This window comes from Meleagris gallopavo, chromosome 5 (assembly GCF_905368555.1).
Source record: "Meleagris gallopavo chromosome 5, MGAL_WU_HG_1.1, whole genome shotgun sequence".
NCBI lineage: Eukaryota > Metazoa > Chordata > Aves > Galliformes > Phasianidae > Meleagris > Meleagris gallopavo.
Genome location: NC_139408.1, coordinates 705,630 through 718,954, shown reverse-complemented (window position 1 = coordinate 718,954; position 13,325 = coordinate 705,630). Strand labels below are relative to the sequence as shown.

At 41.8% G+C, this 13,325-nt stretch overlaps 1 protein-coding gene across 1 annotated transcript in view; it reads right to left on the bottom strand.

Annotated features, from left to right (window-relative positions):
• CSTF3 (cleavage stimulation factor subunit 3) overlaps positions 1–13,325 on the bottom strand; it is a 42,622-nt gene that overhangs the window by 1,129 nt on the left and 28,168 nt on the right. Inside the window, exons 5-20 of the mRNA XM_019615202.3 lie at positions 13,000–13,097; positions 11,520–11,586; positions 11,389–11,423; positions 11,144–11,270; positions 8,883–8,960; positions 8,538–8,700; positions 7,917–8,026; positions 7,382–7,498; positions 6,277–6,351; positions 4,841–4,984; positions 4,647–4,749; positions 3,996–4,065; positions 2,626–2,821; positions 1,374–1,527; positions 881–975; positions 698–758 (exon numbers count right to left, since the gene is read on the bottom strand). Of these exons, the coding sequence (XP_019470747.2) occupies positions 698–758; positions 881–975; positions 1,374–1,527; positions 2,626–2,821; positions 3,996–4,065; positions 4,647–4,749; positions 4,841–4,984; positions 6,277–6,351; positions 7,382–7,498; positions 7,917–8,026; positions 8,538–8,700; positions 8,883–8,960; positions 11,144–11,270; positions 11,389–11,423; positions 11,520–11,586; positions 13,000–13,097 (1,693 nt within the window). The remainder of the gene's footprint in view (positions 1–697; positions 759–880; positions 976–1,373; positions 1,528–2,625; positions 2,822–3,995; positions 4,066–4,646; positions 4,750–4,840; positions 4,985–6,276; positions 6,352–7,381; positions 7,499–7,916; positions 8,027–8,537; positions 8,701–8,882; positions 8,961–11,143; positions 11,271–11,388; positions 11,424–11,519; positions 11,587–12,999; positions 13,098–13,325) is intronic.

The window sequence follows — 13,325 nt, the reverse complement described above, 5'->3', positions numbered from 1 at the left end:
TATTTTCCCTCTAACGGAATGCAAATCCTAGCTTTCTCTTTGATCATTTCTGCTTCAACCAGCAAGGAATGAAAAGCACCAAGTGAATCATCTCCCATGGAAGCCCAGGGTACAGACCTGTCCTCTTTTTACATGTCAGAACTCTGCCTTCATTGTGGGAGCTAAGAAAACATTGTTCTGGAATTGTTCTCGAGCACTGCTTCAGTGTGCAGGCAGAGTTGCATCGACCAAGGCACAAATTCAGATGACCAAAGACGTGGAATTTTCTCTAATGAAGTTTGCTAAATGCAGTTAGCATTTCATTAATATCTTGCTGCTAGGTAACCTGTAACCACGCTGCAAAATTGTAATTTAATTAATTACAGTTATTATGCTACTATATATACTGCCTTACTTCTTTGAAGGAGTATTCTGAAAATCTTTATTTCTTTTAATGTTTACCACCAAAATGTTACTGAAGCAGCAGCTGGTGATTTTCAGCTTTTTTTTTTACTTCATGTTGATTTCCTGCACAGTTGAACAAACATCTCTAGATTGATTCCAGCCTACAACCACAGCCAACTCAACAATATGCTCTTAAATAATAATTATACATCTGCAGCTATAAAGGAGGCCTGCGTTTTAGACAGTAATATCCATATGTAAAGTGAAGTCATATGCACACTAGTACAGACTGCAGAGTGAACAAACAACTTACTGTCTGGCAGTTTGCATCTTCTAAATATCTCCATGAGCTCATCCACTTGAACAAAGGGACCCTGATTTGTTTAAAAAAAAAACAACCAAAAAACAGATATTTCAAATAGAGTTCGTATATAATGTGGTTCTGTCAAATTAGAACAACTTCTGCAAATCTAAGCTTTCAGAACTCATAACACACCTGAAAACAAATAGGAGGTGGCAGGAGCTTCATTAGGACTACAGCTGCTGGTGGAACAGGAAATACACCTCCTGGTACAGGATGTAAACCTGGAGCTGTGGGAAGAAAAAGTATGCGAATCCAGTGCAAGACAGCGAGACTTGTACTGCTTTAACAGCTCTATTATTAGGTGCAGATAATCACTACTCTGTTACTTTTGCCTAATTACTAATTACATACGGTTGAGTTACTGACCTCAAGTCTATGAGCAGTGTATGTAACAGCTTATTACCACTTGCCAGACACAAAATCTACTTGTACTTATTTTCATGCGACCTTAGATGTAGGTAAAACATACACGCATGCCTTTAGCAATCCACTTAAGCAACAGCCTAAAATTTAAGTACAGATTTGTGTGACTGTAAGAAGTCTGTGATTAGGTTTGCTAAGCAGCCCAACTAATAGCCTGTTGCTGGGTAAACTACGGCCACTGCTGACTGAACTTCTGACTTACGTGCTAAGTGTCGTGGCTGAAATGGAATCATCTGCTGAGTGTCTGGTTTGGGATATTCGGGTTTTCTGTCAACTTCATCTTTGAGAACAGGCACAATGGACGGCGCAACCACGGGGTCTGGAATTATAGCTGCCAACTTGGCACGGGAGACGTCCTGTGAAAGCCAACAAGACAGCACTGAACTTGGCATTACTACACCGTTTAAACTGCAGAACAAAACATCTCTCTGGACCGCTCATTTCTTCTCGCTTTATCATAATGACAACTACAGCTGTCCTCTTCGAAGACCATCTGGGCACAGCTTGCATACTGTCATCACACACTGCAGTCCTACAGTGGGACTGTTCAGCTGGGAATGGAAACACGTGGTGGTGTTTCAGAATGGAACCGTGTTTAGCAGTTTTGAATGGCACCATTTTTAGGTTGAGAAGATTTAGGTGAACAGGTGCAGACCATTAAGCTTCACAATTACCATTTCTCCCTCATTTCACTCTCTAGCTTGCTCTAGCTGGAAAATAAATGAATTGTATGGCAGTTCACGTGCATCAGTTCAAGCGATTCTATTACGGTAAGTCAGAAGAAACACAAACCAGGCCCTGGCCTGAATAGTCTTGGGTACACCTAAGACATATGCTCTCTCAAACACACCTGTGACTTAAAAATATCTTTGTTGCAACGCTTTAAGACAAAAACATTCGGTGGCTCACTGTGACTCGTCCGCACCTATCAGATCACTGTGAAATTGTGAAGCCCAACAATTCAGCTGTTTTACTAACTTCAGTGACCTTTTTTTCTTCTCAGAAATCACTTATCTATCTAGTGAAATAAAGAAATAAAATGAAGTTGAGGCACTTGTTTTGAGATAGGAGCTGAAGGTTCTGTTTCTATTTATATAAGGGAAAGAGCAGTTTCTCCAGCAGAGCTGTTTCTGCCTCTGGCAGTCTACTTAGCATCACGCTACACAGAACTCCCATCTTAGCGACTTCGAAAGCTCTATGGACTGGCAGGGGACTCATACACCACTTAAATACACGTGGTCAGAAATGAGATGGGAGACCACCAGGCACAGGCTTCTGGCCTCGAATTTAAATTCCAAAAAGCAGCATTGAAGCACTTTAACTATCATTTACAATTGAAAAAGAGGAGGAAGATTCTACCAAGAAAAGAAAAACAAGTGCTAAAGAAGGAACCGCTTAAGTTTGCTATGACTGAAACCAGCAACAGTAAAAGGAGGTTTTACCCACTTACTCACCTTATAACCAAGAGCCTTGAGCTCACTTGCAGAGCAAGGGTACAAGTCCATGAACTTATACCTGTCTACAAGCAGAGCTGTTTCTTTACCCTCATATTCTTCCTTGAATGCTGTAAACCTCCGTTTTTCAACTTTGAGGATACTGGCAAGGTCACCAATGTTGCTTTCAAAAGCTAGAAACCGAGCCCAGATTTCTCTGTAAAAGAACAGATAAGAGGCAGTTACCGAAGGAGAAAAAAATCCAAATTATAAAGATCTCAAGATGAGAGATGCTAAGGAGGTAAATCAGGGAACACACTGCCATTTCTAGCATTTATTAATTTTGATCTATAGCATCCATTACCATCCCAGTGCCTCACGTATTTTGGTAAAAGCTTTCAGAGGTAGAGGACTTTAATCACTATACACTCAGCTCATCTCTGCAATAGACCCTGTCACGAAAAGAAAAGGAACAGGTTGCCCAAGAAGGCTGCGGACGCCCCATCCCTGGAGGCATTCAAGGCCAGGCTGGATGTGGCTCTGGGCAGCCTAGTCTGTGGTTAGCAACCTTGCACATAGCAGGGGGTTGGAACTGGATGAGCACTGTGCTCCTTTGCAACTCAGGTTTGTGCAAAATCTCTTGTCTAACTTGAGTAACGTCTGACCGTACTTCTGGACATGGTTCAACTTCCACTTTGGAGTTCACCTTTGAAGAAGGTGCTTTTAAATAATCTGTGATTTTATTTATTTATTTATTCCTTTCTTTTAAGGGAAATGTAGAATGACCATGCACAGCAGGGCAGTATTTGATTTCTTAGTTTTGATGCTTGTGTCCAACAGTAATAATAATGGTGAACACCTGGGATGCAAAAGGCCTAGTAACTATTCTGTAGAGAATAAATTTAAACAGCAGCAATGAAAATGTGCCAGTAAATGGTTAATCTGTGCCCTTTTTGGTTCATTCATAGTTTTATTTTTGGTTGCTTGGGCACAGTTCAGCATTCTCCTCAATAAACTCTTGACTCACCTGAAAGACATCATCAGCTCCCTTTCGTCATCTATCCAAAGCACCACTGAGTGATACGTGGCGTAAGCCATGCCACCTGCTGAAACTACTGAGTGCTTACCACGCAGCAGGATCTTGCACTTTCTCCCTAACAATTCCATGTCAACGAGGTTTTAAAAATCAACAAATTAATGACCGTCACTGTGAGCGGGATAGGAACCTGCACAAATCTGTCTGGTTGCTGCTATTTTAGAGAGCATTAAGGGGGGAAGCAATATCTGTAGCTAATTTTGTCTCATTGTTCTTTCTTCTTCCCTCATTACTTTGTGCTATTTGTAGTTGAAAGTGGTTTTTCAGAGTAGCGAAGCAGCTTTTACGGACGTACCCCGATTTCTCAGGTGGGAGGCTCCCTGAAGTTAAAACACGCTCAAACAAAACTCTTGTGTTGTTGTCCTCTTTAAAAACAGAAGAAAAAAAAGAAAAATTATACTGAGTAAAGCACAGCTCATTTTGGTGTGGACACTGCACTAAAGACTGACATTCTGATACCTTGATTTGTTTTTCAGAAATGAGAACCAAGTCTGAACATGCATACAACAATATAACAGTGTCAGATTCTACTGTGAATTTGTTATTTGCACATTTCTTTTTGTTGTCACAATAAACCTGTCCTGATAGAGGTTCTTTAATAACAGCACAACTATTGCTTGCCATTTATTCAGGATAACTGTTGGGTTTTTTTCCAGCTTTCTTTAATTATCACGACGACTTATCTCAGTAACTTTTAATTGGGCCCTGTTGTGTATTCCTCCACAATTATTAGACCAAATATCTCACTGTGATGGAGATCTAGAGAAAGGCCTTGCATTTATTCATAGAGACCTACAACAATTTCTTACAAAATTACTGACACTCTGACTCAAAAATATAAATATATTTATGCTTACAGGTGGCAGAAGAACAAAGCTCTACCTCTGCTGAGCTCACAGAGGAGACAGCCTAAAGCTTCTCGGGCATCTCAGTGCATGAAGCTTACCATTAAGGTGAGACAGGTAATCGATATATGCCAGTACATATTCTGGAATGTCTCCGTATTTTTTCAGCCCTAGCTCAAAAATCTTAAAGGCCACAGATTTGTCCTGCAAACATTAAAAAGAAGAAGTTATAAGCTTCAGTGAGACGCACACTATCCCATGCTTCTTCAGTACCAAAGTGAGCACTTGTAATTACCTTACTGCAGTAATACTCCATTAAAGCTGCAGTAACGTAGACGTGGTGGCGGGTCCGGGTGTCCTCTCTTGCCTTTTTAAATATCATTCTTCCAGATTTTATGCCTTCTGCTCGCCTTGCAAATTTCATATATTGGATATAAACCTATGAAGGAGCATATTAATGTTACCTTCAGTAATAACAAAGAGTGCTAGGATGTGCAGTTTGTAGCTCTACTTGAAATAATCCTTACTCACAAATTACAGCTAACAAGTTGTATTAGAAACAAACAAGTCTGTGTTGTGCCTCTGTGTTGCTATGCTAAAAACAACGAGGCAAAATTATCCACAGAGGAATTAAAAAAATGTAAAGTACCTAAGACCAATTGCCCAGAGTGACAATAGTTAATACACACATTTCTCAAGGCAGGGGAAGTAGGTAAGTGTAATTTCCATAAGCTTGTACCTTCTGAGAAAGAGGATTTACTCTAAGAGTAACAACTTTCCATTAAGTGAAGATACCCGTAGGGCTAAAGAACAGGCAAAAAGCCCATGGAAACCTCTTACTCTTTTTTATGGAATCCGAGACACAAGTCATGCTGTCTGCAAATAGCTATACCTGATCAGAACGTCAAGAATGTGCCGTCTAATTCATGGGCTAATTTGTGCTTTGCATTTCTTCCTCCGCTCAGAATTAGATCACAAACAACTGCATTCCTCCAGTGGGAGGGGCTGGCCTGTGCCTTCTCAGAGAATGCATGTAAGGAAAGCTTTATGAGCTCTGTCTAATGAATAGAATATGCCAGTAAATGGATACCTTTCCTCTGGCACCCACCTGTTTAATTTTAGACCTCAGACCTTTTTACTTCTCTCTCCTGCTTTTTCACATCTATTTACAAACTAAGTCACCTTTTGAGGGCGGGTTAGCTCTCAGCCTATTTGCTCTGTACCAGCACAGCTGACACTAGGATCAACACTGTTACGACACAACATAAGTAGATGCACAGCAATACACCTTAATAACTACGTGCTGAACTGCCATTTTATCTGCAAGCTGATTTATACACAGAAGAATATATTTCTCTAGGGAAGGCAACAGGCAAAAGCAACGTGCTTTTAATCTGTGAAGGGGAGGCAAAAGGAAATTTTAGCTGAGCCAGCAAGACGTGCACCAATTCTTATGAGCTTTTTATAAAATGTGACCCCTCATAATTTCTTTTAAGAGATTCTCCAAAGGACACAGAGGATAAACGTGTGCATGACTTGGTGTGTCTGGATGGGTGACAGCCTGGAGTTACCAATCTAGCTGAAATCCTAATCCAATTCTGCCATCTCAGCACTCCACCTGCTCAGCTATTCTTGTGACCCAAAGACCTCACGTCAGTACTTCCCCAGGTGGTGGCTGTACTCAGGTGGATATGCAAACGTGGAAGAACTCAATACAGGAGATCATCTTACCAGAGTGGGATCAATGTCTTCAATAGCCAAGAGCCGGTTATATATGCTGTGCACTTTCTCATACTTCATTCGACTCTAAAGCACATAAACAGGAAATACAGACTGCTTAGTAACACTGCTACAAACCACCTGTGGGGATGCAAAAATCAGTATGAAGGAAAAAAAAAAAAAAAGAGTTTTGTTTCCTTTTTTCCTCAGTTGGAAACAATATACGTCCATCTTTAATCTCCCCGTTCTGTTTTTCCTAGTGTTTACGTACGTGCTTTTCATGTCTGAATCTAATTTAGCAATACTGCAGCAGAATGGCCATTTTGGGTGTTTGGGATAAGAAGACGATTTCCTTCCTCTGCAACAAAAAGTAACTTGCACAGCAAATATGAAAATCACCATCTTCACTTCCAAACCTACGCATTTCAAAGAATCCCTTTCTGTTTGCTGCCAGCTGCAGCCCTCCATGCTGCGTTGTGCAACACTGAAAAACTTTAATAGCTGGTATGCTTTGGATACTCGAGGCTGCCCTGAAAGCCAAGGGAAGCTTTTTCTTTAAGGGTGAAGATTTGTTTGCTTTTATGCTCCAGATCTTCCTGCAGAGACTCAAGTTGCAATAAGCGGGCACAATACACCCTACTGTGGATGTGTGAGTCCTCCTCTGATTAATGGGACGTCGTCTTCATTCCTGATGGCTCATGTGCAAAACCAACCAGTGTCAGGCATTACTCATCGAGTCTGTGTAACACCATAGTAGCCAAGGAAAAACTCAGCCTCCAAGAATAAGACAGAAAAGGTGCTCTCTTACCCCATTTCATAAGTGAAGAAACTGATGCTCTGAGAAATGTAAACTAATCAGTTTCATTTTCACAGTTGTTTGAAAAATAGAGTTAACAGTTCAGTGAAAAGACATTACGTTTTCAAAACAATTAAAACTATAGTTTTTTTCCCTCCCCATTTTGTCTGCTTAGTCTCAGAAACATTGGGTGGGATTAAAGTTAGAAGAATCAGTAAGTTGAATGTTCAGAATGCTTTTGCATTCGGTATGTTTCAAAAATATGACAGTATTGAAGAGAGATGTCTTTGGTTTTACGGCAGACATCGCTTTTTTGCTCACCTCTTCATAATCTGCATATGCAAAATAGAGAAGCATATTCTTCTTTAGTAAAGTGCTGATGGCTCTCTCATAAATATTAGCAGCCTCGTCGCTAAAAAGTTTCGCATTGTTCATGTCCTGTTATAAAATAAATACGATAATTGTTCAGTGCCGATGGCCTGCCCATGGATTATCTGCTCTGCACAACAAGATCCACTGAGCGCCCTCATAATGCTCCAATCAGGAGTCACTCATCTCCCCAGTACTGAAGGAATCAGCGATGTCAAAGAAAATCTCACAAGAAAACAAACCCCAACCTAAAACCAGACAACACTACAACAGTTTTTCATAATTCTTATCATCCCAGATGCAGTTTTTTTTGTTTTTTTTTTTACTTAAAATAGATCCAAATTTAAAATTCTGAATGTGACGCAACTTAAGATGCTTGAGATTTTTCACTCCCCCCTTGGATATTATTTGAGAAAACATTAACAACATACACCGTGTTAAAGCAATTAAATAAGAAAAAAAAAAAAGCTATCAGCATTCTCCTTACCCCTTTTTCAGCTAGCAGCTTACTAGATTGCTCAAGATACTGTGCAGCTTCATACCAGATATCTGGGTGATGTCCCAGAACCAAAAGGCATTGCTCATAGGCAAACATAACTAGGGGGAAAAATGTAAGAAATATTCCTTGTATATTATTGCAGAAATAGTACTACCTTGCACAATGACATACAGAAACAGCGATTAAATTAGAAACTATTACTAACGGGCTTTGAATGGAATGATCACAATTGCAGTTTTTACATCATTGGAACTTGATCAATCACAACCAGCAGCTACAACCCGCCTCCTCCTCAGAGTTGGAAGCAGAACTCATTCAGGAGCATCAGCCATAAGGTCAGGCTGTGATCCACAACTCTAAAGTTTGGTGGCACACTGCCATAGCACTGTACCCCAAATCTACACATTGCTTTCAGCTTGCCTTAAGCAAAGACTAAACAGACGAAAAGAAAAAAAATAAATTCACACAATTCAAGAACGGGAAGAAAAAACTTGACCAACTTCTGCTACACCACAATCCCTGAATACTAAAACATTATTATTTACGCTGGAGACCATCAATGGAGCTAAGAAATAGAACCCTACATATCCTACAGTGGTACCTCATTACCTCTTTTTGTGATGAGAGTCTGATCCTCTGTACGCAGAGGATTGCTCTTCTCCCACTGGATGTACTTCTTCCACATGTCCACCTGCTGAGCCTCCTGTGGGGTGTTCTGGGGGGGGACAGAGGGGGCATTGCGGTCCAGCCCCTTCATGACCGTCTCATATTCCTGGAACAGAAATGATGCTTTGAACAGCAGATCTGAGCATATTAAAAAACTCGCTTTATGAAACCGATATAAATATTTCAGCATGCCAAGCTTAATACCTTAACGTGCATTTTCTGTTCAAGTGAGAAGCATGTGTAATGCCAGTCTGTAGAATGGAAACAAAACTTATCGGAAGTTTGTACCTTTGCTACGCGCCGTGCATTCATGTAATCTCTACTCCTGTCTTCAATCATCTTCTTCGCTAAGTGAATATTGATTCCCTGCAGAAGGGCAAAACAAGGAATTGGTAATATACTGGCTCTTTGTGGAATTGCCAAATCTCATTTCGTACAGAAAGAGCCTGAAGGGGAATGCAAAAGCGAGCAGGAAGCTGAAAGCCATCTTCAAACATAGATCTTAAAAGGTTCTGGATTTCTCCTGATAAACATTTCACACAAGGACAAGAACTTATTTACAAGGGAATAAATTTGATAATAAAATTGAGGTGACTTGAAACATCTCAGTACATTTTTAATCTTACCACGGCTTTCAAAACACAATGAGCTTTACATAAATCAGATGGGGGAGAAAGCAGAAGAATGAATGTATTTGCAAATTAGAATTTTCCTTTTAAATCGTGGCCAGTGCCTACGCACAGAGCCGTGGTTCCCTGCCCAGCTGCTGCGTGCTGCCTACCAGATGAAGATGAAGACAGCATAGGAACCATTCAGCATTCCTGGACAAGTCAAATCTCACTGCTCTGCCTCCTGTCCTGTTCCTGAAGCACTGGATGGCCATAGCTGTCCCTCTGTGAGACCCACAAGTGCCCGGCACAATGCCCGGCCAGACAGTTGCTTGATGAGGGCACGGTGCTGCCCCACAGCACAGCTCACACCAAGGGGATGCGGGCCAGGCTATGGAGTCCCAGGAGCACCCACCCAACAGAGCAGCTCTGATGGCAGGACAGGCAATGCCCTTTTGCTCAGGCCTGGCTCAGGATCAATCTTCCTTAAGTACTTAGCAGGATTTGAGGAAACAACAGTTTTAGTACTCTTCCAAAGAGGCATCTGAGCTGGGTACCAACACGTTGGGGGAACGAGGGAAAGGCACCAGCTGGCCTCTTGCTGAGAGATCTGGGACAGCCATAGAACATAAACCCAGCAGCCCCCCATGTAGCCCGTGCAGCTGACACCACACTGCTACCCAGTTGCTACCGACTGAGCCAGCGGGCAAGTTGAGGGCTTTTACTCAAGCATGTTTTAGCCACAGCAAACACCCAGTAACCTTCGGTGCTAGGAGCTGCACACCAATCTCTTTCACTGGGCTGTTGCTGCAGGGGTGGCTGTCCCTCAGAGCCCTCAGATGAGCAGTGCTGTCTGTACTGCTGCCCTGCCCTCCTTGCCTCACCAAGAGGACACAGAATAAACACAGGCCAGGCGTTCTGACATTCTGACTGTCCATTCTGACTGTGTTCTGTGTACCAACGGAACTGGTAGAGCAAGTGGCAATGGTTTTCATTTACAGTGTGGGTGGGGAAGAGACAAAAGTTGATAGGGAGGCCGTTGGCAGTGGGATGGGGCATTTTCCAGCACAGAGGGCAGATGGCTTGGATCTTCTCAAGTGGCTGTCGTGAGCACGGCACCGGGCTACTGCAGGACACGTGCAGGGCTATGGGTGCCAGGAGGCACTCCTGTCACCAGTCCTACAACTGGCGTAGTCAGAAACAAGGAGAAACAGTCCCTTCTTCCCTCTACAGTATATGGTTGACTGATGGTGCGCCGGCATCAGCAGCACTGGGTGCAATAAGGGAAGTGGGTGGGTGCTGTAGGGACGTGCCTGCTCAGCAGCGCCGAGCACAGAGGCATCGACTCCCAGTTCAGCACTCCCACCTGTGTGACTGGGGGAGGTTAACAAGCCGTTACCAGAAGTGTCTATGAATCCTACGGAGGTGCAGCTACAGATCAGCTTCTGGGTCATAGAGCTGAGGACAGTGAGGACATTGCTGACGGCGTGGGACAGCAGACTCACCTGAGTCAATGCTGTAACGGTGAGGAGCATTTTGTATGCACCTGAGAACGTGCAACTGAATACCGCAGAGGAAATCCAAGCCATCACAGCCAAATGCCGTTGTACCCACCATACACTACTGTGCTTAGTGTGACACCGTGACACTGACAGCAGTTCTGCTGGAAGGGCCCTTCAAAGCTCACCACGACAACAGCCTGACCAAAAGTTACAGCGGGTTACTGAGGGCATTATCTGAACGCTGACAGGCACGGGGCACCAACCACCTCCCGGAGAAGCCTGTTCCAGTGTCTGACCACCACCACGGTACAGAAATGCCTCTTTGCAGAGTACCTGTCATCTCTTACACCTAATTTAGTGGACCCAATTTTGGGCACCATACTTGATCGTAAGATTATTATATCTTTAAGTCACAAACAAGTGTTAAGCTTTTGATTACCTCTTCGTATTTGTTATAATCTCTCCAGAGCTGTTCTATGTTAATCATTGGATTCACACACCCACGCTGGTACACCCTGCGGACAGCTGTTATCCTCTGGTTTTCTGCATAAGATCCTACAGCTTCTCTAAATGTTGGGGAGAGAGATTAATGTCAGCTGTTACAGATCATATCTGGTATGAACATCGACATTATATTAACTTTAAAAAAAAAAAAAAAAGAAACAAATCTTTCAAGATACTTACACGCCCTTCAAAAAATTGATGTAATCCACCCAGATCTATTCAAGAAAAAATAGTACATATGATGAAATCAGCGTTCAACTGTACTTGATATCAACTTAGAAATAAGATGTGTTTTCATAGAGGAAACATACCTGGTATGACATGATTTCCATGCCAATCTTATCCAGAGCAAAATCATATGCCTGAGCCATTTTTTCTCTGAGGAAAAGAACAAACCACAAAGACCAAAGGGCAATTCTTCAGTATTTTTAAAAATTCTTTATTCTGCATTCTTTTGTGCAGCAAATTCTAAGCAAACCTTGAGGAATAAAAAGCATCACCCAACAGCCGAGAGCAGAACTTTGCACTGGGACATCTTTCAATTCTGCATATAGATTTTTGTTTAGAAGTAAGCTGTTTGCATTTATTGGTGGCAATGTAGCATATTAATGATTCCCTCCTTAAGAACGTGGAAATCCAAGCACACAGACTGCAGAGGAAGTGGAGAAGATAGAAGATAACTGCTGTCTACAGGCTCCTACCCCGCAGATGTACCTGTTGTTTCCTTTTCTCTCTCAAAAACTCCCAAACCTTGTAATTCCCTAGCAACATCAAACCTGGGACAACGAGGAGTAGCTCCACATGTGGAACCCAGCCAGAATCTTTCCTAAGATCTCCTACCCACTTCAAAATCAAAGTAATTTTCCCCAAATTGAAGACATTCACAGAATTTTTTCCTTGCCCAATTTCCAATGAAAACAGCTTTTACTCTTCCACTATCTTTTGTTTCCTTTCCTCAAATATTTTTCATTATTTCCCTAATTTTTTGTCCATATTATCAGGAAAAATAGAGGAAAGTTAAATGGGAAAAAGATATGGGATAGAAGAGGAAAATACTTCTTAAAAATTATTTCAAAACATCCTTTTAAAATTAGAAGTCTATTTCTTTTTGTTAATGGATCAGTGACCATCTAGACTGTTGTAGGATACAGAGATTATGGTGGGCTGGGAAACAAACTATTCATAGGACGCTGAAAGTTACTGATATTTCTTGAAACCTCAAGCAGGAAAAAAAGCATTGGGCTGTCCAGGGGATAATAAATAGGCAAAAAACAGTAAATTATAAGAGATGAAAATTAACAGACCCCCTAATTTTGACACATTGATTTTTTATGCTCCGTAGGCCTTCCCAAGCTTACTCTAACAAATGATTTACTTTTACTATTCAAATGTAGCACCTCAAGTGGAAGCAGTGTTGAATGTTGTGGAGACCCTAAACAGGGCAGAGAAGAGGGGGGAGAACAGTGAAGACTGCGGCTGAGAAAGAGGCGTATTTCAGGTCAGTCCAAGCGCCGCTCTTGGGTGCAGGGGAACACATGGGTGCTCTGGCTGCTCCCCTGCTGCTGTCCCACCTCTCCACCCAGGCCCAGTCTGAGAAGTAATCTCATTCAGCAAGCCCAATGAAAGAAACTTTAAAGAAGGTGTTTCAGATTAAATAGTATTACCTGCAAACCCCACTCTACTGCAAAGTTCCTTGACAGGTTTGGCACACAGGTTCCTCCCACCCCCTCATCAAAAATTAAGTGAAGAGTCATATAACAGGAATAATTCAGAGCAACGCTGTCAACTTACTTGTAACTAGGCAGCTTCCCCTTGGTTTCACGTACATAGGAAAGGTAACATTTCCATAAATCAATGTGTAAAACCTTCATAAGGCATCGCTGAAATAACTGTTCAATACATCAAGAAGACGTGATCAGGATTCCAAAAATATTAGGTTTCTACTTTTAACACTATGCACTATGAAATAAAACCTTCCTTGTAATAATTGAAATTTGTAAGAAATAATGAGGCAAACTACTCATCCTTTGACAAAAGCACCTTTATGCTACGCAAGGAAACTGGAGAGAATTAAGCAGAGATTCCTCTACTAATTTACTAATTACAGTTTGCTCACA